This window comes from Carassius gibelio, chromosome A20 (genome assembly GCF_023724105.1).
Source record: "Carassius gibelio isolate Cgi1373 ecotype wild population from Czech Republic chromosome A20, carGib1.2-hapl.c, whole genome shotgun sequence".
Lineage (NCBI taxonomy): Eukaryota > Metazoa > Chordata > Actinopteri > Cypriniformes > Cyprinidae > Carassius > Carassius gibelio.
The window spans coordinates 18,463,344-18,490,286 of record NC_068390.1 but is presented as its reverse complement, the minus strand read 5'-3'; the positions used below and the strand labels follow the sequence as shown (position 1 = coordinate 18,490,286).

The 26,943-nt window shown below is 36.1% G+C and overlaps 1 protein-coding gene, 4 non-coding genes and 1 pseudogene across 5 annotated transcripts; all 6 read left to right on the top strand.

The window, feature by feature from the left end:
- Positions 1–1,614: 1,614 nt before the first annotated feature.
- Positions 1,615–6,620, top strand: LOC127938680 (40S ribosomal protein S7). The gene is made up of 7 exons (XM_052535483.1): positions 1,615–1,712; positions 2,544–2,627; positions 2,707–2,778; positions 3,180–3,323; positions 5,326–5,390; positions 5,861–6,011; positions 6,509–6,620. The coding sequence occupies exons 2-7, from the start codon at positions 2,553–2,555 to the stop codon at positions 6,584–6,586; spliced, it is 585 nt and encodes a 194-aa protein (XP_052391443.1). The 5' UTR covers positions 1,615–1,712; positions 2,544–2,552; the 3' UTR covers positions 6,587–6,620.
- Positions 2,875–3,095, top strand: LOC127939088 (small nucleolar RNA SNORA73 family). The gene has a single exon (XR_008148889.1). It is a non-coding gene; the product is annotated as a small nucleolar RNA SNORA73 family (small nucleolar RNA).
- LOC127939085 (small nucleolar RNA SNORA73 family) lies at positions 5,013–5,233 on the top strand. The gene has a single exon (XR_008148886.1). It is a non-coding gene; the product is annotated as a small nucleolar RNA SNORA73 family (small nucleolar RNA).
- On the top strand, positions 5,521–5,741 carry LOC127939086 (small nucleolar RNA SNORA73 family). The gene has a single exon (XR_008148887.1). It is a non-coding gene; the product is annotated as a small nucleolar RNA SNORA73 family (small nucleolar RNA).
- On the top strand, positions 6,056–6,276 carry LOC127939087 (small nucleolar RNA SNORA73 family). Its single transcript, XR_008148888.1, has one exon. It is a non-coding gene; the product is annotated as a small nucleolar RNA SNORA73 family (small nucleolar RNA).
- A 3,952-nt stretch (positions 6,621–10,572) lies between the features above and the next one.
- LOC127938223 (allantoicase-like) lies at positions 10,573–13,236 on the top strand (annotated as a pseudogene).
- Positions 13,237–26,943: the final 13,707 nt, after the last annotated feature.

Genomic DNA, 26,943 nt, shown 5'->3' with positions numbered 1-26,943 from the left:
TCTTGCTATTAAAAAGTCCTTTCCTATTTCAAAATCTTCTTCTCTCTAAACCAACTTTTTCTTGTAAACAGTATAAATGTCTACCTTTTGTTCCTTCTTTCCATTCATTCTGCCATATTCCCTATATTTATTTCACTATTATCCATTTTATTTCTGTTTTACTTAATGCCACTTCAGTGTCTATTTGTGAATGATTTAATGCCTGTTTAGCCAGATAATCACCCTCCTCATTTCCTTTCACACCCTTATGTGATGGTACCCACACAAAATTTACCAGAAGTCCATACTGTCTTGTTACGAAAAGATTATGGATTACTTCATTTTCCACTTGACAAACTATGCTGAAAGAGGATCTGTGCATATCACTGTCTTTGTTGGTTGTATTTCTTCTATCCCATGAAGTGCTAGTAAGATTGCTATTAGTTTTAGACAGATCTGAGGTTATTTTTGACATTTTAATTTTGATCAGGGGATGCTGCTATAGCTATTTTCCCAGAGTCTGGATCCTTTGAACTATCAGTGTATATTTGGACTCCAGTCACCCGTCCCACAGACTGCTCTCTCTGCTGCCCTCAGGAAGACGTCACCGTAAGCATCCGATCCCGCACTAGCCAAATGAGGGATAGCTTTTTGACAATAAAAGTGACTTGACTTGACTTAAAATGTAAGATCTATATATTTCTGTACAACTCAACTTTTCTAATACACTTGTTTCATTGTTATGTTTATCTTTATGCAATTGGATATCAATCAAAGGCATTGGGAAAGGCCGAGGAGGAATTGCTGACCTAGCCACAGTAGGGGCAATATGTTTTTGACTTAAACCTATTTTCTGTGGTTCTTCATTGGCCTTCCATCCAAAACTTGATAGCTTTTTATTCATATTCCCAACATCAGTCTTTCAACACCATGATTGTCAGAATTTTACTTTATGCTCATCCAGTACCTCATCCTTAACTTGAGCCTATGGATTTCTTGAGGCATCTCACCCACGAGATGTATTGCCAACTCTCGCGAGACAAATAAACAACCGCAGCTTCAAAAACAAGCCCAAAACAAGCCCAATATTTTTTGATAATTTATTATCATCAATATGATTTGTTATTAGTTATTTATTACCAATAAATAAATAACTAGAAAAAGACTGCAACATATTAAACTGAAACTACCCTTTTATCTGCAAAGCGAAAACATAAGTTATTTTACAAAAATCAGCAAACTGCAACAAAGCAGGATTAAAACTCATCTCCAGTCATCTGTGAGCAGAATGGGATAGGAGAGATGGAAATGGAGAAAAATATAAGAGCTTCAAACGGGAGCTTTTCAATGATTCCCCAAAACAATAATGTTGGTATTCGTGCCCTTCTTTTGTAAATATAAATTGTTCTATCACACTACAACTTTTTTAATGGTAGAATATCTTAATATGATTTTTAAACTTCGTCATAGATAGCAAGTCAGTATCTTCAGAAAAAAAAAAACTGACTTATTTTAAAGACTGCCCAGAAAACTATTTTTATAAAGTTGTATATGTGAATTAATAAAAAAGAAAATACTGCTTTTTTTTCCTTTACACAACATAAGTAAGAGCGGACGTAGGGCGCCCTCTGCGCCCGGAATGGAGATTACATTTCCCATCATGCAACACACCAACGCGCATTTACCGGCCTCTCGCGAGAATACGGCCTTTTCCCAGGCCGTCGTTGAAAGAGGTGAGAGTACCGAATTTACCCTGCTAAAGAGAAATTAAGTTAAAATGTCTAAAATAAATGATATTTGGCTCCACGTACGAGCTGCATGTGATGTGTAGACTGTGATGCGTTAGATGCGAGTGTATTACACAGTGGATGGGTACTTTAGAAATGGGAATTTGTATATTTATGGTGTGCTAGCAGACGCGTTGGTACTACAGTATTACTGGGGCACATGTGCTGCTCTAAGATGGTCTAAAATGCCTATATGTAGTAAAATATATGTCGACGACCTGTATTTGCGGTAGAATTAATTCTAATGTAAATGTAGTCGTTCTGTACTAGTTGGTCAATGCTAGCGGTATGCTAAGAACATGCTTTGGAGTTAGCCGCAATAGTCTGATTACTAGCTGGTGAATTCCCGAGAACAGCTGAAGTAAGGATAATATAGTTATTGAGACTTTAATTAAATCCCGAGTTATATAATAAAATGTCTCTGAAACTGTTATTATGGATTCTAATGTTTAATGTCACCTTGTTCGCATAAGCAGACGTTGCAGAATGCGTCATCTTTGAAGGATAGTTAACAATTAAATAGTCTTTATTTACTCACCCTCATGTTCTAAACCTTAGTGACTTGCTTCTGCAGACCACGAAAGATGTTACGGCGTGATGCCTTTACATTCACTTTCATAGTTGTCAGCTTCCATTATTATTTTATGTATAACGAGGATGTAACTTATGTTTAAGCTTTGAGCAACATGGGAGTTAATAAATTAGACACTTCTCCCTTTTGAGTGGGCTTTTTCAACTGTATGGTCTTGTTCTAATAAGCTTGTTTGTGTCTTTCAGACACAGGCCATGTTCAGTACCAGCGCGAAAATAGTGAAACCGAATGGCGAAAAGCCAGACGAGTTTGAGTCCGGCATTTCCCAGGTATAGTATATCATATCTCTTTGAAATGTGATCGTGCATCTGTAACCTCTAATGATGAGCTGCTGTCTGTTTGATGCAGGCTCTTCTTGAGCTGGAGATGAACTCTGATTTGAAGGCTCAGCTGAGGGAGCTTCACATCACTGCTGCTAAGGTAAAAGCCCTGCTGGTTCATTTTGGATGAGTGCAGTTACATTAATTACATTTTAACCGCATCAAGATAAGTAGCTGTTTGTACTGATTGACACAACCAACGTGGACATCCTGTGAGATGGCTCTCATGTGGCTCTGTCCGTGTGGCATGAGGGAGCGCAGCACTTTGGTGCCATGACGTACAATCCCGTTCCACGACGTTGGATAGCAAGCTTGTCCCCGGCCTCTGGCTGGTGTGGACAGCGTCCTGTATATTCCTACATCTTCCCAGAGCCCTTTGGGCCGTTACTGGGGAGGTAAACCATGCGGTGCACATGCCCTTAACTGTACTGGACCTTGCTGAGTGCTAAGTAATATATTTATGCGCTTGTAATTTCATGCTATTCTCTTTCTATCTCTCAGGAAATTGAGGTTGGTGGTAGCAGGAAAGCCATCATCATCTTTGTGCCTGTGCCTCAGCTGAAGTCCTTCCAGAAGATCCAGGTGAGGCTTGTGCGTGAGCTGGAGAAGAAATTCAGCGGCAAACACGTGGTGTTCATCGCACAGGTAAGACTTGTCCTTTCTGATCATGTGTCTCTAAGCTGTTGCTGTTTTTTTTTTTTTTGATGCTGATAAAACATTAGTGTTTAAACCTTTTTTTGTTATCCCTTAGAGTGGTATTTTTAAAGACCTCAAATCTTTTTTTTTTTTTTTTTTTTTTATGAATTGTTACCGTTTAGTCCATGTCTGTTTTCTTTAAGGCCTTAAGGTTGCTTTGTGAGTATGTTCTTTACACTTTCACTCATACACGTATTCCAGGTATGCACAATTTAAAGATTGTCCAATCAAATGCTGTCTAGATCTATCTTTTTTCGTAAGTCTAATCATATTTCACTGGTATGCACTTTTTTTTTTTAATCTAGAGACCACTGGATTGGACAATTAAATTTAACTGATATTTAGAGAGCACTGAATAGGATGACGTTTTTGAATTGATGTGCATTTGAAAATTTAAATGGTCCAATCACATTTTGCAGACAAAGAAAAATTTAAAATGAATTTGTCCAATAAATGCTTTTTTTTGTTTGTTTAAATGTCCCTCTATATCTGCAATTTAATTAGCATTTACTGTCTATTGACTTTTTTTCTCAAAGGATCCTCCTGCATCCTTGTCTGCATTTTTTGATTGGAGAAACAACAAATGCTCTACACTGCTCAAAAGTCATGTTTAAATCATCAGTGCCAAATCCTGTGTTGAAAACGTAGCTACTTACAGACTGTGAGTCCGAAGTGCCAGACTGTCTCGGCATTGCCCCACTTTATAGAAACAGACACCTGCATTGTAGGCTACCCACCCAGGAAACGGTCCTCGTCCTCCATAAAATGCGCTGCACACATCAGAATATTTGGGTTGAACTGTCCGGTGTATATACTAGCATGTGAAATGTTATTTAAAAGACATTAATGGTCATTAAAACAAAGTTCAAACAACATTTTTTTCGAATGTCAACATTAATTTCACTTACACAACGTAACTGCATCTCCACGACAAGTAGCCAGCAGCAACTGCGAGAATAAGAGTTACGCCTTATTTCTTTGTGCGAACATTTGGGCGGTGTTATGCAAATCTTCCCTCATCCTGATGTAGATGTGGGTGCGTGTTTAAACGAGGTCTCTATGGGGGGCGTGGACAAGTCTTTTTTTTTTTTTTTTTTTTTTTTATATAAAAAATATCTCTTTGGGTTTGAGACTTAAGTTTCTGCAACTTTACAGATCATCTTTATTCACCAAGAGCTTTGTTACACCAAAGAGAAAGGAAGAAATTAATTTGCATCATGTGACCCCTTTAATGTGAATGAACATAATCCTGTATCAGAGGCAAAATGACTAAATATTGGGAAGGCGATGGCATGTATTATCTTTGTCTAACTCCAAATGATTGGACACTGATCCGGACCAGTTGATAACCTGTTATTTGATTAGTCTCAACTTGACACTCAAATTAACTGAACACATTTTAATGATGCAAAAGCAGTGCACACAGTGAAGTGAATATGAAAGGCTGAGTGGTGTATGTCAGTCTTTGCAGGGCTGGAGTCAAATAATGACGCGGTTACAGGGCGCGTGTTGTTTTTGTTTTGTTAGTTTTTTTTTAAACCGCTTAGTCAGCACTAACAGTACCTATCTAGTTTCCACTGGGATCAGAAACATTCAAGTGATTTCATGATTTTTAGTCATGGTGTGATTAGATTTTTCCCAACGTGGACATCCTGTGAGATGGCTCTCATGTGGCTCTGTCCGTGTGGCATAAGGGAGCGCAGCACTTCGGTGCCATGACGTACAATCCCGTTCCACGACGTTGGATAGCAAGCTTGTCCCCGGCCTCTGGCTGGTGTGGACAGCGTCCTGTATATTCCTACATCTTCCCAGAGCCCTTTGGGCCATTACTGGGGAGGTAAACCATGCAGTGTACATGTTGTTTTGAGCAACAAATATATATTTTTGCTTCAGTATTAGCATGTTGACCACTAAATTAATGATTTTAACCTTGATTTATTCTGTTTTCTAGAGAAGAATCCTGCCTAAACCCACAAGGAAAAGCCGTACAAAGAACAAGCAGAAGCGCCCCAGGAGGTAAATGTCGTCTTGTTGCATTTTGGAAGCTGTTTTGCTGAGTTAGGGTTGGTAGTGCTTGCTTTTTTTCAGTGTGAATTTGCCTACAATAGCACTGTTGTGCTGATTAGCCTGTTAGTGTATAGCAAACCCAACGTGGACATCCTGTGAGATGGCTCTCATGTGGCTCTGTCCGTGTGGCATAAGGGAGCGCAGCACTTCGGTGCCATGACGTACAATCCCGTTCCACGACGTTGAATAGCAAGCTTGTCCCCGGCCTCTGGCTGGTGTGGACAGCGTCCTGTATATTCCTACATCTTCCCAGAGCCCTTTGGGCCGTTACTGGGGAGGTAAACCATGCAGTGCACAACCAAAACTGTTTTAAGATGCTTAATTTTGGGTCATGTGAACTTGTTTTTTTTTTTTTTGTTGTTTTTTTTTTAGTGCAGAAGTTTAGGGTTCGTCCATTTAAACTCTGTTTTCCCTTTCAGCCGAACTCTGACTAATGTGCATGACGCTATCCTTGAGGATCTGGTCTTCCCCAGCGAAATTGTTGGCAAAAGGATTCGCGTGAAACTGGACAGCAGCAGGCTCATCAAGGTCCACCTCGACAAGGCACAGCAAAACAATGTTGAACACAAAGTGAGTACTACTCTCTTAAAAAAAAAAAAAAAAGAATTAATCACCCAACGTGGACATCCTGTGAGATGGCTCTCATGTGGCTCTGTCCGTGTGGCATAAGGGAGCGCAGCACTTCGGTGCCATGACGTACAATCCCGTTCCACGCCGTTGGATAGCAAGCTTGTCCCCGGCCTCTGGCTGGTGTGGACAGCGTCCTGTATATTCCTACATCTTCCCAGAGCCCTTTGGGCCGTTACTGGGGAGGTAAACCATGCAGTGCACATTATTAATTGCCAGAGTGGAGTTGCTATTTTTGGGCTTTTGCTGAATTATCAGGCAATCCTAATTTGATATGTGTGCAATTTAAACATTCTCCGTTAGTTTTAATCCTTGTTACTTCAACTTAATATATAATATAAATTATATGATGTAGCTTTAAGACATGTTTAAATTTGAGTCCATTTTTTATAAACTGGATATTTATATAAGTAATCAAGCTAAGTTGTGTTTTGTTTCAGGTTGAGACTTTCTCTGGTGTCTACAAGAAGCTCACAGGCAAGGATGTGATATTTGAGTTCCCAGAGTTCCAACTGTAAAGAACAGATGGCAAAATAAATTTGTTTACTGTCATGTTCCCTGTCTGTGTTCCTTTTATTTTTCAAATAAGTCATTGACTTCTGACTTATGTGGTCAAATTTGAATAAGGTGCGAGTTCATTAATATATTGCATGAGCAAAAGACATGTTCTGAAAAGGTATTGGGTCATAGCAGTCTTTTACCCTGGTTTGTGCATTATCGTTTAGCAGATTATGAAAACAAAATGCCCTGTAGAGAAGATCAATTGAGGATGTTTTGACCCTGTTATGGAGCCCACAAGGGCAAGTGAACTATCTTTTATAGTGCTCAAACTAATCTCTGATCATGACTCCCAGAAGAAATGGTTAAAGATGAGATATAAACCAGGCCATCTGGCAGCCAAGATTGTGCCTATATTAAGACCATCATATGAAGATAGTATGTTGGTCAATGTCCTGTATTAGCTTTAGAATTAAAATAAATGTTATTTAGGTTAATCAAAAAGGTATTTTTCCCCCCAGTGAATTAATTGATTGAATTTCTCTCACCAGAGCAATGAATGGGCTTATTTTACAGAACTGATTAAGAAAAATCTTTAGTATGAAAAAAAAGGAATGGGTGTTTTATCAACAGAGAGAGCTGTTACTCCAGAGACTCACTGACGTGGTTTGGGAAAAGAATGTAGTTCATGGTTGTAACTTGAATATAGTAGCATTAGGAAATTCTAAATAGAAACTATGCTACGTTTCCGTTAACTATGTTACTATAAACATCCAACGATCGAGTTCTAAGATTCCACTCCGTACTTATACTACATTCAAACTGACGGTTGTAGATTAAGATAATGGACTTAGCTCAGTTTAAGTGGTTGCTTTGGAGAAGGTAATGTTAGTTAAATATTATAGTTAGTCGATATATAACGCGGGAGCTAGCGATTTTGTTTACAATTTTTTGCTTTGTTTCTAGCAGGGGCTTAGATTAAGCTTTTTCGGGCAAGTGTGTTCGTATTGAGGTTTTCAAGAGCTGGTGTCAATAAATATAGATTTAAACTCAAAGAGACGGGGTAGTCTGCGCATGAAATTATGTTTTCGGACCGAGAAGGCGAATTGAAAACTCCTGCAGTGTGTGTTTCACTCATAATCGAGGCCGGACGACGCTCTCGCACAGATACCAGGAAACTCCTAATATGGACAACAGCGTCCAGCTATCGCTGTATGAAAACAGTTTTTTTTTTTTTTCAAGTCCAAAAAAAATCTTCTGCAGGTGATAAAGTATATGAACAATGCAGTGCTAATTGACATAGCATTTATTACAGTATATAAACTATTCTGCCTTATTTTGTGATAAAAAGTGTTTGTAGTATATATAAAATTATTTCAAAGCTGATTTTTTTTGCATCACTACTTGCAGTCACACGATCCTTCAGAATTAGAATAGTTCTTCAGAATAATTCTGATATACTGATTTGCTGCTAAAAAAAGAAAAAAATGCCTGTTATTATGATAATGTTGAAAACAGCTGAGTAGAATTTTTTCATGTTTCTTTGATGAAAGTTCAGAAGAGCAGCATTTATCTGATATAGAAATCTCTTGTGAAATGTCTTTATCATCACTTTTGATAAATGTAAAGAATTCTTGCTAAATAAAATTATTAATTTCTATAATTTATTTAACTATATATATATATATATATATATATATATATATACACACACACAGTATTGTTCAAAATAATAGCAGTACAATGTGACTAACCAGAATAATCAAGGTTTTTAGTATATTTTTTATTGCTACGTGGCAAACAAGTTACCAGTAGGTTCAGTAGATTGTCAGAAAACAAACAAGACCCAGCATTCATGATATGCACGCTCTTAAGGCTGTGCAATTGGGCAATTAGTTGAAAGGGGTGTGTTCAAAAAAATAGCAGTGTCTACCTTTGACTGTACAAACTCAAAACTATTTTGTACAAACATTTTTTTTTTCTGGGATTTAGCAATCCTGTGAATCACTAAACTAATATTTAGTTGTATGACCACAGTTTTTTAAAACTGCTTGACATCTGTGTGGCATGGAGTCAACCAACTTGTGGCACCTCTCAGCTGTTATTCCACTCCATGATTCTTTAACAACATTCCACAATTCATTCACATTTCTTGGTTTTGCTTCAGAAACAGCATTTTTGATATCACCCCACAAGTTCTCAATTGGATTAAGGTCTGGAGATTGGGCTGGCCACTCCATAACATTAATTTTGTTGGTTTGGAACCAAGACTTTGCCCGTTTACTAGTGTGTTTTGGGTCATTGTCTTGTTGAAACAACCATTTCAAGGGCATGTCCTCTTCAGAATAGGGCAACATGACCTCTTCAAGTATTTTAACATATGCAAACTGATCCATGATCCCTGGTATGCGATAAATAGGCCCAACACCATAGTAGGAGAAACATGCCCATATCATGATGCTTGCACCTCCATGCTTCACTGTCTTCACTGTGTACTGTGGCTTGAATTCAGAGTTTGGGGGTCGTCTCACAAACTGCCTGTGGCCCTTGGACCCAAAAAGAACAATTTTACTCTCATCAGTCCACAAAATGTTCCTCCATTTCTCTTTAGGCCAGTTGATGTGTTCTTTGGCAAATTGTAACCTCTTCTGCACATGCCTTTTTTTTAACAGAGGGACTTTGCGGGGGATTCTTGAAAATAGATTAGCTTCACACAGACGTCTTCTAACTGTCACAGTACTTACAGGTAACTCCAGACTGTCTTTGATCATCCTGGAGGTGATCATTGGCTGAGCCTTTGCCATTCTGGTTATTCTTCTATCCATTTTGATGGTTGTCTTCCGTTTTCTTCCACGTCTCTCTGGTTTTGCTCTCCATTTTAAGGCATTGGAGATCATTTTAGCTGAACAGCCTATCATTTTTTGCACCTCTTTATAGGTTTTCCCCTCTCTAATCAACTTTTTAATCAAAGTACGCTGTTCTTCTGAACAATGTCTTGAACGACCCATTTTCCTCAGCTTTCAAATGCATGTTCAACAAGTGTTGGCTTCATCCTTAAATAGGGGCCACCTGATTCACACCTGTTTCTTCACAAAATTGATGACCTGAGTGATTGAATGCCACACTGCTATTTTTTTGAACACACCCCTTTCAACTAATTCAACTAATTGCCCAAATGCACAGCCTTAAGAGCGTGCATATCATGAATGCTGGGTCTCATTTGTTTTCTGAGAATCTACTGAACCTACTGGTAACTTGTTTGCCACGTAGCAATAAAAAAATATACGAAAAACCTTGATTATTCTGGTTAGTCACATTGTACTGCTATTATTTTGAACAATACTGTATATATATATATATATATATATATATATATATATATATATATATATATATATACATACAGACTAAGCTTTTGAATGGAATAGTGTATAATGTTGCAAAAGCTTTTTATTTCACATAAATGCTGATCTGTGGATCCTTCTATTCATCAAAGAATACTGAAAAAAAATTACTCATCTGTTTTAAATATTGATAATCAGCAAGTCCGCATATTAAGAATGATTTCTGATTAATGTGTCACTGAATACTGAAGGAAGTATGCTGAAAATTCACCATTACATTTAAAATGTATTCAAATAGAAAAAAAATATATTTTAAATAGTATAAATATTTCACAATATTTTACTGCTTTTGCTGTACTTTGCATCAAATAAATGCAGGCTTGGTGAGCAGAAAATACTTTTTTCAAAACATTAAAAGTATCTTGCTGTTAAAAAACTGTTGACTAGTAGGCTATATAGATTACAGAAATGTTATATCGTAATGTTTTATATATATATATATATATATATATATATATATATATATATATATATATATATGTCTGTGTGTGTGTAATTTCTGTCCCCCTCACTTCTGAAAAGATGGCTACGCCCCTGGGTTCTTTTAATATTAAACTATAGCTAAATTCAAAATTAGAAAAAACATTTGAAATCTAATCACAATAAACTTGGCAATTCGACCAGTGCAAAAGGAGACCAACAGCAAACCACACTTTCTACAGTTCATGCGAAACGGCTGGAGGAAAGGTGAAAAACGGAGCATTTGAAATCTGTCTTATCACTTTATATAGATTCTGATATTCATTGATTGTGTTTGCATACTGTGATGAACAAACTACTAACGTTGTCATTAAGGGTGATTTTTGCCACAGATGAGTGGTTTGCCCCTGCTAGAAATCTTTTAAAGGTAAAGTCATTTGCATATCCTCTGGTAATATTCATGCGTTCAGCATTTTCTAGTATTATTTGATATTATTTAAAATTATCTGAAATTATTTGAAGACAGATCCTCCAGAATTCATAACCTCAGCATTTACTGAATATGGCAAATGGATGGATGGCCGGGAAACCAGGAGGAAAAGTATTGTAGGTATTAATCCATTTGAGCAAATCAAATGCCAGTTCACTGTAAAACTGTGAAATAGGCCTTTGTGTGTTCCTCATTGCTCTCTAATGAGCTGTAGTTCCATTGAGCCTGGATGAATTAGAGCAGAATAGCTGAAGGCTACTTTCTACGCTCATCCATCCAGTCTCTGGAGATCTGGAAAATGAAAAAAAAAAAAAGTTGTACTGCAATACTGAGACAATTCCTCATCTCCTCAGGCTTTTAGGGCATGTTTTGTAATCTCAAAGAGTGCTCTGTCTGTACTTAACAACAGATTTCGGTGATCTCATGAAAGATGCATGTGTCTTTCATCATGTGTTAAAGGTCACGACTGGTGCATCTTTCAATTAGGAGTTCCAGGAATTATTAATGGCTTTGATGTGAATATCCTTCTTCACGGGGAACTATGCACCATACACCTCCATTTTGGTGGGTCTTTGGCTGCAGTCTTTAAGAACCAAAGTATAAGGTTTACCTTCATTATGTCTAATGTCAAATTTAATTCAGATCAGATGCCATCGTTCACTCTTGAAGGAGATCGTACAGGCATGGCAGCTTCCCCGAGCCAGTTTGAAGCTGTGGCACAGGTGTAAACCATCATCCAGTGCAGTAGATATTCGTGCACTCATTCTAAATTAATGTTGAACAACTTAACTCAGACAACTGGGAGGAGCTCGTCCCAATGATAAAGCTGAATACGGGGTACTCTGATTCATGCCAACCTGAATGTTATGTACCCACACAGAGTTAGCCATATCTGCCTCAACATATACCCAGGTAATTCAGCTTCCACAACATGAATCAGTCAGTGCAATAATAATAATAAAAAAGATCAAAAAAGAGATTGTGTTCATTCATAATAATAAAAAAATGGCCTAGGGAGAGATGCTGGAGCAGAGCAGAATCTTAGAGAGCTTTTTGTTTTGTAAAATGAATACAAATGAATGATATAATAATAAAATATTCATGTTTTATTTATATTCCACCTAAAAACTGGTATTATATGTTTTACACTTTTTTTATATGGTGTTTTATTTCCTTATTCTCACCAGATGATTGCTTGCCCAAGGTGCTTACAAGAATCTTTCAGCAAATTGTTGAAACAGTTGTAGCTTTTGACGTAAAGCTGAAGTATGATTTCCATGCCACTAGTAAAAATATTTGATAATCAGACAGAAAGAAAAAAAGGTACATGACAGTGTACTTAGCAGCTTTAATGAGGGAAAGAACCTAATGTTGCTAATCGTGTAATTGAATCTAAAACAATGGAGAAATAATACAAAAATACCGATGTGAAGATTTTGGTTTTATATATATATATATATATATATATATATATATATATATATATATATATATATATATATATATATATATATATATATATACTCATAGTTGTCTCAACATATTAAAATAGTATTTTAACTTAGAAACAATGGAAAGAGAGTTTTAACAAAAAAAAAAAATAAATAAATAAATAAAAAATGTTTGACAGATGGTGGCATTGCAAGGCCAAAGAAGATGGACTTGTCCACTGTGTCTAGTCAAGACCTAGTGGATCTTGTTGCCCATGTCAATGGAGGTATATATGTAGACTACAGCGATGCTCACTTCAGTCACCCATGCAATATGATTGGTGAGTGATTCTTTGGATTGACAAGTTGTAAAACATCTTAGAGAGGCATTGTCATCTTTTTGTTCAGTTGAGCCAAGAGAAACATCTAAAATGCGGACCACTTTTACAGACAGCAATGTCTGCTTTCAATCAGGCATATCTTTAATAAAACTCTGTCTTCATTTTTAGTAACATCCTGAGAGAATACTACACATCAACTCCCTATAAATAAGTTATGGTCTATTTAATAACTGTTTGGAGAAGGTTATGGAATAACATGAGAGATTTTGAGATCTAGATCAGTACATTGTGATTGTCTGAATGTGTACTTCTCTGTAGGTCTAGGGAGGGCTGACAGCATGGGGGATAGGGAGACAGCCAGACGCCTGGATCGACCCAAGGTTTTAAAGGTAAAAGTAGTCTTGTCATTTTAGGAAACTTCACAGATATTAGTTAGATCCCACACTGATCTCATATGCTGGTTTTCAGGTGGATGAGAAAGGCATATTACAGGTGGATGGCTATGAGTGGGCTATTCTCAGACTAGGACATCCAGGCACCATAAGCAAAATCGAGGTTGACCCCAACCATTTTAAAGGTACTTAAAGCATTGAATATTTATTCCAGTTTTGTGGCATTTTTTTTTTCATCTGAAACAACAGTATCTCACCATAAAACAAATTCTATATTATTAACATATAATACGTTGTATCACTTTGTCACTGTTAAAATGAATGTTTGCACACATAAATAAACATTTTAAAACAGTAATGTGAGCAGATGCATTAAGAGTGTCAACTTAACTCATGTGTTTTGTATGGACATCATCCACAGGCTATACAGTAGCATTGTAAATAACTGGCAAAATTATGTATTCAACAAGATAATATTTGAACAACATCTTTCATACATATTTGAAAAGTTTTGCTTGTGTGCATCATAGAAACAACTAAAAAAAAAAAAAATTGTGATTAATATTACACTTAAAATAACTATAAAAAATGCTAAATGATGGTAATAATTATTATTTTAGTATTTTTTATTAGTATTTATTGTTGCTTTAAACTTTCAACTACAATGCTATATTATAAAAGGAACAACAGTGTGTCTGCTGCATGTGTCACTCTTTGATTGGCAGTATTTTCTAATATATTTTGCTGACATTTTTCAGATAAAGGAACATGCATCAACAGGTCTTTGATTTAAAAAAATATATGTCTGAGTCAAGAAACGAATTGGAGCTTATCTCTATTTACATGAAAAGTTGCAGTTGACATATTCTTTTGATGTTTCTTCCACTACGTGCTTATCCCTTGGAACAGTTGGTTAAAAAGAAGAAGGTGGGATTTTGACGTTCAGTGACATCTTTCAAACTTGCTGGCATTTACTACAGAGATTTTCCAGTGGGCTGTTTTTCCCCCAATCATTTTGTTATGTTTTTTCCACAGATTAAGGCAGCGGTCCATAGCAGAAAAAATTGTGTTGGCATGGTTGAGAAAGATTCTGCTGGAGTCATGTGCTATCAGGTATGAACTTCTGTGCAGTTATGCCCCAGCCATATAAAATACAGTCAATGGACCTCATACATGGAAAAGAAATCTCAATGTAAATTGTTCATGAAACCATTCCATTGCAAACTGTTGCATTAAATTGCCATAAGAATGGGTTTATGAACTGTTCATGTTCTGTTTGTGTTTCATGAATGAGGCACTTATTTTAACTGAATCTGAATCAGAGTGAAAAGAGTTATCACTAAGTTTTACAAACAATAAAATAAACCCACATAACTAAGATTTCAGCATCAAATGACATAAACAAGCAGAATTTAAAACTGAATAAATGAATATGCTCAAAGTTCTAGATGTCCTTGAACAGCCTGACATGTGGAGACGCAGACAGCACCAGACATCTCTCATTTCTCTGGAGTCAAACAGGCTGCATTGTGATTAATTACAGTATATTATGCTCCCTCATGCAGACATATGAAAACTCTCTCTCACACACACACACACACACACTGAGCTCTTTGCTGTGGAAGAAGATAAGTGTTTGTTGGACTGAGCTTAAATGACAGAGGGGGTTGAACTGCACACTCAGCACTTTGCTTAAAGAAAAGGTCAATGTGAAATATCTTGCGTGTATTGATTATCATGAAATATTACAGCTTGGTTTTCCACACCAACTAAAAAAAAATAAAAATAAAAATATGTTTGTGTGTATAACTAAAAATGCTGAAAACACAAAAACTAAAACACAAAGACTAAAACTTTCATTAAAATTAAAATGAAAACTAAATAAAATATTAATATGAACAATTAATAAAAAACAACTATACAAACATTGGAATCTCGATACTATAAAATAACACTTGTATATACATATATACAAATCAGAGCACATCCGAAATTGTTAAGATCCTGTCTGAAACATGAATATGAAATTATTTTTTGTTTTTGTTCCTCAATCTAAGAAGATGAAGACAAAAGTCTGTTTATGGGAAAGATTTCAGATATTAACGACATATAATCTGTGATGTTTAAGATTGGTTAGAATCATTCAGAGAAAAAATGGAGAATTGTGTCTGAATATATATTTTACATTTTGGAAATGGTTATGTTCAAAAGTCCTGTTATATGATTAATTTTAAGACTAAATAACCCACATGGAGTACTACACATAATATTATTAAACCACTCTTTATAACTATTCAGCAGAACTGCCTGGACTCCTCTGTCACCACCAGTGATGGGAATAACGGCGTTATAAATAACGGCGTTACTAACGGCATTACTTTTTCCAGTAACGAGTAATCTAATTGATTACTCTTCTCATCTTAATAACGCCGTTACCGTTACTGCCAAAAAATGCGGCGCGTTACTATAACTGATGATGAAGCTGTTTTTTTTTTTTTTTTCATCAGACCAACTAGATCTCTGAGCGAGAGGCAAATACTTTTTTTTACTGTTCTTCCTTGGTTAGTGGGCAGAGCACGAGACAAGCGCATAAATGCTGACGATTGGCTGAGGTAGAGTAAAATTTCATTGTAAGCCAATCAGAGGTAGAGTTGGGCGGGTTTTCGAAAGCACGCATAGTAGTGATGGGAATTCGGCTCTTTTGACTCAGCTCACTGAAAAGAGCCGGCTCTTTGGCTCACAAACGGCTCTTTAAATGACTTTGACTATAATATTTCAGTTTTTATTACATAATTATTTAATTTCTATAGGCTAAATTTGAAAAAATAGAGTTGGCTCTTCAGATATGCGAGCCAGCTCCCGAAGTTCAACTAAAAAAGCCGGCTCTTAGAGTCGGCTCATTCGCGAATCGCGAACGACTCATCAAAAGCTCATTCGCGAACGAGTCGATCCATCATCACTAACGCTCATTCGCGAACGACCCATCATCGGACAGGACAGGACACACAACGAACAACACAAGCCAGTCAGTCAACCAGAGACAGGTATGGCGACGAGCCCAAATAATCCAAAAGTAGCCTTCTCTAAATGGAAGTATATACATTACTTTTTCCTTCAAGAAATTAAAGAAACAATAAAAGGAAATATCAAAAGTTCCCAAAAATCTATCGTGTTATTTGCATTGATCCACTATATAAACATAATATCTACATACATGCCATTTGATTGGAGGCTAGTCTCACTTTGTCCCACAGCAACTTTTTTTTTTAGATGTGTGTACAATGTTTCATGTTTCTGTTAATAATGTATTGTAAATAAGTGTCCATTTCATTATAATATTCAGATTTATCATAAATAATTGAACATGCACATGTATTTTAAGTTCCTTTAAAGAGGGGTAGAGGTGGGGTCACGTTTGAGCATTTAAAATTTAATTTTACTTGAAAGTAACGCAATAGTTACTTTCTTAAGTAACTAGTTACTTTAAAAATTTGTAACTGAGTTACTAATTTAGTTACTTTTTGGAAGAAGTAACTAGTAACTGTAACTAATTACTTTTTAAAAGTAACTTGCCCAACACTGGTCACCACATACTGTACTCAGATGGTCACCAGCAGGGGGCGACAGGAGCCCAACAAACCTATTCTCACCCCACAGGTAATGTGATACTTGTGTATATCTGCTGTCTTAGCATGACCTCTCTTCTATCTGTCACTGTGTGTGTCTCTCTGTGGCACGGTGTGTAATCCAGTGGCCCCAACAGGCTGTAAATGCAGGACATTCTGAATCATGCAGTCTCTCAATCAAACGTATGATGAGGTGAACTATGAACTGTCATTGTATGAACCAGAACTGCATTCAAATTTCTATTGTCTTCAACTGAACAAAACATATGGATCTGTTACGACTTTAAGGTGACTAGATAATGACAATTTTTATTTTGACTGTCAGTGGGTTTGTTTCTTTGCTCTCATGCTTGTTTTGCCCCAAACCCTGAAGTTCACATAGTCAGTGTATATAGAGTGGGGGAAAAAAAGTTAATCTATAAATCTGCTTCTCATCACCCCATGGCAGAGAATAATTTCACCTAGATGCCCTGATCTGATATGAAACGCTCCATGAAATTCAGATTTGTAATGTACGCACTGGCTCCCTAATACATACACAGAAACACACAAACACAAACTCCCTTTCTACTTCCACCTTGCCCTCCTCTCTTATTCGGCAGCCCTCTCCATCAATATCTGTTGGTTGGCTGCCAAAAAGAAGGATATGCTCTGGAATTAACTCTTTTTTTCTAACCCTTCCCTTCCAGCATGTTTGGATTTTCTCTGTTTGATCTGGACTGTTAAATAAGACGAATGCTATTAGAAATTCATGGCTGTGCCGTGCCATCAATAAATGATTAGTTTGCAGTGCTTGCCAGTGATTGATTGGCTGGGCAGGGGATGTATTGGAACCAGACTTATTCAATGCCACGGCGAGTCCCTGAGGAACGGCTTAGCCTATCAGTGCCTGAACAACTTAAAGTGGTGTTTGTTAAGAAAGGTAGAAAAAAGAAGACGTATAGAGAGAGAGAGAGAGAGAGAGAGAGTGCTATGAATTTAAGACTGCTTGTAGTTAATTGCACTTATTTACTATATGCATCTTGGAAAATGCCATTTTGAAGGAGTAAATCTGATCAGTGTCAAGGTATATTAATGACTGTGTATTATGCTTCATTTTTATGATATACATGTTTTTCCAGCCCTCTTAAATCTCTTATGCCAAGACTGTGATAAAAATAAAAATAAAAATAAAATAAAAATGCAGTAAAAACTGTGAAATATTATTGCAATTTAAAATAACTGTTTTATGTATTCATAAATTTTTAAATGTAATTTATTCCTGTGATGGCAAAGCTGAATTATAAGCAGCAATTATTCCAGTCTTTAGTGTCACAAAATCCTTCAGAAATCATTATGAATGACAAAATTTGCTCAAGATCTTTTTTACAATTATAATAAGTGTTGAAAACAGTTGTGCTGCTTATTTTTTGTGAAATCTGTGATGTACCTTTTAACATAATTATTGTACAAACAGAAAATTCTGAATGAGAAGGACAGAAACAATGAAACAATAAAAAAACAATGAAAATCTTCACTGTCACTGATCAATTTTATGCATCCTTGGTGATTTCTTTCAAAATAAATGCAAATCTTTCTGACCCTAATCTTTTGAATGGTATAAACACATATCTCTCTGGAATAATTCATTCTGATTGGTCATTGGAAGCATTGAGCATATAATGATGCTAAATTGTATATTTCACCATTGGTCGTGACAAAATACTGTACTATATACATTCATGACTCCTGTATCATTCCACAAGCTCCTGTCAACACAAGTACGAATAGCTCATTAGCGCCATCTTGCCACTCAAAGTGGTTATTACAACTATCAACTGTAATTAGCACTAAAAATAGATAAAAAATATTATTAATTATAATACAATTAATGGGCACAAAACATCTCCCAAGAGATGAAAGCAGCCAAGCAGCAGAAACAAGTCTCCAAAACTCCATCTCCACTCATCGATTCCTGCTAACAGGCCGAGTATATGTGTGTGAACACATCTTTAAGAACCATTAATTCACAGGCTCCTAGATGCCACCTCAGACAGTAGGCAAGAAAATCAGTGATGTGAAGCGAATATTTTAGCTCTGCTCAAGCTTAGATAGAGTCATAAATTAATTCAGTGCTTACAGGGAGTCCTCTCAACCTTGCCAGAGTCTTTCTCGGTCTCGCTTTTAGTATTCTCGCACACTTATATTTTATGTGGGGTGTGGAGACCACCATAAATCATTCATGTCATCATAACCAGATCAGACAGATGATTGTTTGGGCCATAAAGTGAATAAAATAAAATTTAAAAAACCCTATTCGCTTAAGACTGCACTGATATTTCCAAAGACAATGAAAATCAGTGGGTTTTTTTTTCCAATGGAGGTTTGGACATTTACATTTTTGGTATACGGGTGGAAACACAGTTTGTAAGATGGATTTATATATAAAATCATAGTTGTGCATATTGTAGCTGTCTGGACCTCAATCGATGTATCAAATGATATTTGGTGATGAATGCTCTTAATGTAACCTTGGGGAAGTGGATTTGACTCCCTTACATGTTATTCTGAGTCAGAGCTCCAACTGCACCTTATACCAGCTTGTGATTGACACGGCGTGTTGCTGATGCTGAGATTCCTATTAAACTCACTCACATATTCAGCCGCCCGTCAGCATCAGCGCTAGTGCCACTTTATTGGGACTGCAGCCAGAGTCAGCGAGGCAGCAGAGGTCAAACATCTCTCCCTCCTGCTTGGGCCAAATCACATTTCAAACACCCACTTTTAAGGAAAAATAAGGGCCCTTTTTTAGTTTATCCTCATACATTTTAGATGCTGGAAATTAAAGCCGTTTTTGAGCTGGGAGGTATAAAGAAGTCAATTCTTCTACCTTTCCAGGTGACAGTCACGGGGAGGCTGGGCTTTAATTGTGATTGACAGGCTCATTGAGTCCGTTTATTGTTGAAGAAAGGCAGAAGAGGGCACGAAGCGGTCTGTACGAGACTGAACCAATGAGTGAGAGAGTGTCAGCAGGCTGAAGTAACACTGATTAATGGCCTTTTCTCAGAGGGCAGCACGTCCAACGCCAGAGATCGCCGGATAAGACAGCAGAGGCAGCCAAAGAGGACCACTTGAGGTAGATCTGCTTGTCGATTAGGTGTCTCTTCAAACTGTTCAGTGCTAAGAAAATAACACAGTATCTAACTGATGTCATTGGAAACACAGAAATAAAGATGCTTTCCAGGTTCGGATTGTTTGCTTTTGGTTATTAAGGGCTGTGAAAAATGATTTTATCTTTTAACAGTCCGGCCTGAAATTCAGCTGAAATACAGCTAGGAGCAGTGTGACAGGAAATGAGATGGACTCTTTTCCCTTACAAAAACCTTACAGAGTGGCGACATGACCAGTGACACTTAAAGGGATAGTTCACCCAAAAATTAAAATTCTGTCATCCTTTACTCACCCTCATATCGTTCCAAACCTGTATGACTTGCTTTCGTATATTAAACGATAGATATTTTGAAGATTGCTAGTAATCAAAAAGATGGTGGTTCCCATTGACTTCCATAGTATTTTTTTTTTTACCTACTATGGAAGTCAATAGAACCACCAACTGTTTGATTACTAGCAATCTTCAAAATATCTCTTTTATGTTCAACATAAGAAAAAAACTCATACAAGTTTGAAACGACATGAGGGTGAGTAAATGATGACAACATTTTCATTTTTGGGTTTACTATCCCTTTAACAGTCAGACTCCACTGTATTCTTGCAAAAATGAATCTGTCACTTTGCAGAAGTTAGCCAAGATAGGCAGGTAAAATAAGAAGAAAAAAGTATTAAAAAAGACTCAGATGCACACTACTTTACACTAAGTTTGTGGTCAGTTAGGTCATTTATTTCTTAGTTTTTTTAAGAAATTACTTTTATTCAGCAAAATGTGACACTTCCGACATTTATAATTGTACACAAGATTTCTATTTAAATTACTTGTTTTTTTGAACTGTCTATTGATGAAAGAATCCTGAAAAATGTATCTCTTTTACCACAAACATTTTAAACAGTATGTCTGTTTTCAGCACGGATAACGTAGCCTAATATTTCTTAAGTGCTAAATCAGCATATTAGAATGATTTCTGAAAGATCATGTGACAGTTTTTATTTTTTACTGTATTTCTGATGAATAAAGGCAGCCTTGGTGAGCATAAGATATTTTAAAAAACACTGGAAGGTTTTACAACTCCAAAACTTTAGAATGTTAGTGTACATGAATTCTGATTGGACACGAAAGACTCCGACTATTTATGTCTTGGACTTCAAAAGTGCCTTATTTCTCCCCACAGGATGTTAAAGTGCTTTTCCCCCCAACTTTGTGTATTTACATATGAGAAATCCACATCAAGGTTAACCGTCAGGCTCATTTTATGTTCATCACAGGCATTTATTCACACTTAATGATCTCAGCCGATTCATCAGTCAGTCAGCTGGGCATTTCTCTTCAATGAATAACAAAGTCTGCCGATACAGTACGGGTGCACTTGATCAATCTCGTACCCCCTCCTTCGTCAAAAGAAATTAGCAATAAGAAAAATCAAATTGCTATGGATTGGTCTTCATTGATTTCCTTTAGTCTTTTCCACTGCAATTACTCCTCGCACAACAGCCGCTGTTTTCTGGTGATTGCCGGACGGCCAGCTGGGGTTACAGCCACACGCAGTGCTTCTCTCCTTTTTTTCTCTCTCCCTCTTCCTCACTTCACGATCAAGGTCAACTTTAATCAACCTTAGGGCCTGTCAGTGGCTGCCGACAGTCTCAGCTCTGCCCCGCTCTCAATTCCTCTGGGCCTCGACGCGACGGCTTACAGAATTACCCTGCTGTTCATCAAACACTCAGTTGCTCATTACTCACCGCACTCCTCCTGGAGTCATTAAGAGCCTGGTATATAAAGGACTTACAGCAGCCAGGCGAATGCGCTTCGATACACTGTTGGGCTCCCGTGAACCACAGGAGGAGAACGTGTATGCTACTCATGAGCGACACTGTAGTCGTTTGTTTAGAGAATGATGTTGTTGTTGACAGCGCTGGTTAATCACGTTTTGCATTTGCAAGGTAAAACCAGAACCACATCATTCACAAATTGAGCCATACCATAAAAACGGATTCTTGGAGGGGTGGTTTGAAAGTACATATACTTTATTATTGGATTATTCTTTTGAAGCATTTATGTTTGAATGTGTGGAGGCTGTTTGTAGTGGAACATCTGATCACAATGTGTTCTTGGAATAATCTGGGTTTGGAACAGTTTAAGATACCTTAAGAGTATTTGTGATTATTTTTTGCTGATTACCTCCATTCACTTCTAATGTAAGTGTCTCATTGTAAGCCAGATTTTTACCTTTAAGAATAGCAAGGAACGTTGGAAATAAATGTTTGTGGTATAATCAATTTTATTCCACAATTACTGTCAACTGAGCTTAACCAAACCCAGAATATTCCTTTAACTGTGTTTCATTGAATGTCAGCTGCGGTAAACAGTGTTTGTGCTTTGTGTTTTGTATCAGAATACTGTCCATGGCATCACATATACTGTAGAATACTCTGTTTGATTATACCCCAGTGCCTTGATGTCACGTGGAATAAACATATAAAATATTTCAGGCCTGCATTCGCATGAAGATGAACTAGAACTTCTTTTGCATATGTCCTCTAAGAGTTTTTGTGTAGCTTTGCTTTGATGGTACTCAACCTGTCCTATGCAGCAGATTCTTTCACATGTGCTGTCACTCACAAACAGACAAAAAGAGTCTGGAAAAGATTAAAAAGCACTGAAGTTCCTTTATGTAACTTTATGACTGATTGATGCTGCCTGCAGTGCAGATTCAGATATGAGGGTCATCACCTAGTTTTTCTTTCTTTTGTAATAATTGTTTTCGATTATTAGAGTATGTTTTAAAAGAAAATAGTATTTCAGTCTCTCTACTTCCAAATGTCACGTTTAATTCAATGTCTTACTGTATGTCTGAATTCTACTGTTTTTTTAGAACATACAACATATCTAGTTCAACTTCAAATCAGCTTCGATATAGTCTTCAAATTAGTTATATAATGTAGAGTATATATATTTGCATAATTCTATCAGTTCAAGGTTGATGTTGTAACCTAAGACAGATTAGAAAAATCACACAAAAAAAATTTATGAGCAAAATTGTGGCCAGTTGACCTTCCTCAACACTGATGATGCAAACTTGAGTGTGTGGTGTTTATATGTTTCAGTTCATATTGTTTTTTCATATTCATTTACATTAGTTGATTCGGATGTGAGGGGTGCTATGTATTTTAACCACCGATCTATATTATAGATCAGTGATTTTAACCTTACTGTAGATTTAAATGTTCATTTATTTAAAAACACATTTTTTTTTTGTGCCAGACAATTAAGATAAATTGCATTATTATTAATATATATATATATATATATATATATATATATATATATATATATATATATAGTACAGACTAAAAGTTTGGAAACATTACTATTTTTAATGTTTCTTCTGTTCATCGAGCTTGCATTTATTTGATCAAAAATACAGAAAAAAAATGTAAAACTGTGATATATTATTACAATTTAAAATAATTGTTTTTAAATGTATTAAAATTCATAAAATTCAGCTTTGCATCACAGGAATAAATTATATTTTAAAGTATATTTAAATAGAAAACTATTATTTTAAGTTGTAATAATATTTCACAATATTACTGTTTTTTTTCTGTATTTTTGATCAAATAATCTTGATGAGCAGAAGAAACTTCTTTCAAAAACATTAAAAATAGTAATGTTTCCAAACTTTTGGTCTGTACTGTATATATATATATATATATATATATATATATATATATATATATATATATATATATATATATATTAACTAAATCTATATTAAATATTTATCATATATAAAAATATTTTTAAAAAAATTACCATGTAGCTGTAATAGTGAGTCTTCAGCCTTTTCCAATATTTATATAGGAACGCTGTTAAAATAATCATTATTTATATACAGAACCATATATTTCTTTAAATTACCTTTTACATTTAATGTGGGAGGTACAATGACACATTTCGATTTTTAGCTTTAGTTTTCACTTTATTTGATTTACTTTAACTTATATTGTAACTTGACTCCCTGTTGAAGACCAATGTTCTAAATTTTACGAGAATATTTTCACTGTACTCTGTTTTCCTAAAGTGTCTCTGTAAAAATACAAATCTCTTAACTCCCTATTTCACATGTGGTCCAGAATCTTCTGCCCTGTAAAAGAGACATAACCACAGTCTACTCCAATGAAACCTCCCCCAATGAAAATGTCACATCTTCTTCACATTAATTTATTCGTTTATAACAAAGTGGATTTATGGGTGCCCTACTACTTCTGGGTTAACAGTGACAGCCCATGCTGAGTTACTACCTTCCACCTGAACAACGCCACATTCCTCCTACACTTTATGAGATCTTCATTGTGGCCTGAACACATGGGATATTCAGCCCTTGGTGCGCTGTTTCCCCTTCAGCAGCCATCAACTCTGTGAGCGCTGACCTGCCGATTTACTGTGACACTGCCAGCCTGCTGATATCACTCATAAAACCCACTGATTGACGACAAGGGAAGAAGGTGCGTTCAGTCATCACTGAATGTCATAAATTCACAGGCACACACTGATGGTGATGCTGTGGCTCCATGTGTCACGGTTAAACTGATTCAAGTGCACTGGTATATCACAGAGTGCACATGATGATGCCCTTCACTCTCACTGCGGTTTCACCGCTGTAAATCAGATGGCTGTATGCATGTGTGTATATCTACTGTTGATTGAAGAGTTAGATGTCATTAATATGTTATACTGTAGGTCTCCCTGTTATAAATACTGTCAAGAGTGCAGTGACTTTGCACGGGTCAAAAAGCTTGTGTTTCTAGTTCTTTTGTTAATTCTGAGTTGTTAGAAATACATTATTTCTATGTTAATAGTTTAATTTTAATGCAGTTTTCTTATATGAGCCTACAAATGTAAGGGATTTTTTTTTTCTCTAGTTTTTAAACTTTACCATCTTGTTTTTGATTTGGTGTAGAAACAATTTTCAATCAGAAATTGCTAGTTAAGTGCACAAACAATTACAAAGAAATGGCAAGTAACATATTGAATTAAATGTGAAATTTTGATGGCAATAAAAATGGCAATAATCTTTGTGTTAAAGTATGCTACAGCTCAAAAGTTTTATGTTTTTTTTTTTTTTTTTATCAAATAAATACTATCTTGGCAAAACTTCTTTCAAAAACATAAATAAATATTTTCTCAAATCCCAAAACTTCTGAATGATGAATATTATAAAAATAGTTACATTATTTATATTTAAATAAATATAAATTATATAAACATTTTGATCATGTCCCGCTTCTGATTCTCTATGTTCTCTTTTTCATTGGCTATACATTTCTCTTCGTGAATTGTTTTATAGTAAATCCCTCTCCAGTAATCGTGGACTGTGAAAGTAATGGATCTTCATTGTGGGTGGGAAGCTTGTGTTTTAAAGTGTAGCATGTCAGGGCAGATGTAGACCACAAATGATCAAAACACTTCTCCTTTACACAAACCCACCCCAGTTGTTCATCATAGATGCATATCACAGGCTTGCTATCTCCCACAGTGTGTGCAGGTCGGCCATCCATCCCTGCCTCTGTTCATTAGACGCTGTTGCCTGGCCTGCCAGCGTTGCGGATGCAGAGTGTGAAGCGGAGAGGCTGAAAATGTGTCAGGCTTGTCCACTGCCGCAACACTTTGCTTATTTTTCCCCCAGGCAGCCATCAAGGGTTGCAAGACATGCTGAGATTAACTTCATATATAATTCATCATTCTGCACACATTCTCAGACAGGCCGGTCCCTATCTAACTCAGTTTAGCATTAAAACCCTTCCATGTCTCCACCTCTTTCTGACCCCAACAAATCTTATTCAGTGTGTTCTGGAACCCACATTCCCCTTTATAGTATTGCAAGCATTTCCAAGCAGCTCATATAAATAACACATGCACTCATTTATTCTCTCTATCCTGTTTTTGTTTTTGTCCTCCATCTATTTTTCCCTATGGATGAAAGGAATTCAAAGCTGTTTTGTTTCTTCCCAGAGACCCCAAAGACTGTTTTAATAGATTAAAAAATGGTATTAGATTGATGCTTTTATGCTTTTCAAGTGCATCAATACTCATTATGTCATATTTTACTCAACCTTATGTCATTCAGAACCTGTATGACTTTCATTTGTTGTACTGTACATAAAGATATTTTGAGAGATGTCTAATTGTTTTTTTGTTTTTTTTTGTCCTTGGTAACCGAAACGGTTCTTCAAAATTCTTCTTTTGTGATCAGTAGAAAAAGAAATACATGTAAGTATAGAACAACATCAATGTGAGTTAATGATGACAGAATTTTCCTTTTAGGGTAAATAAGATAAAACATGATTTTTTTTAACTGACTAGCTCAAAAAGTGAAACAGTACATCCCTGTCAGTTGTTTATTTAAAGTGATTGAATTATTATTATTTTTAATCCCTTTTTACATTATGGGCGACCTGCAGACATAGGAAAAAAAAGTTAAATAGCAATCATAAGTTCATATAAAAGAAACGTGTGTGAAAAAGCAGCTGCATTTTAAGAATAATTTCCCACTTTTTAGTTTTCCAACCAGGGACCGGACAAGTTTTGATTGCTAAATTAATTAGAATGCATGTGTTGACTAGTTTCACAATAGGGGATTTTCTCTAGGTTTCTTCTGTAGTGATGTTTTGGTTGGTTGGTTTGTGTGTGTGTAGGTGGAATACAGTCTCAGTGTGTGTGTGTGTGTAACTGATTTTTAAGTCTAATATCAAAGTTAATGGCACGACTAGCTCAGCAAATTTGCAGATGGAGCAGGCCCGGGGTTCTAATGTGGAATAAATCACTTCACTGATTAAAAGTGAGCTGAATCAACTAATAACATAATGATAGTTAACTCAAAAGAATTACAGTGAGTACACTTCTATCGATATTAAACTCGCTGAGGCCTAATGAAGCAGAAAATGAAGGTGGCTAATGTTTTTAGCTCTAGGCTGGGGGTGGATCTGAATGAAAAAAAACAAAAACAAGACAAACTTTAGAAATGATAAACATAACTAAAATCTTGTTTTTGCCTAATAAATTGTGTACATGTATAAGGTATATGTGAGTTTAAGCAATCCTTAAGCTTATTTATATTGTACTTCAC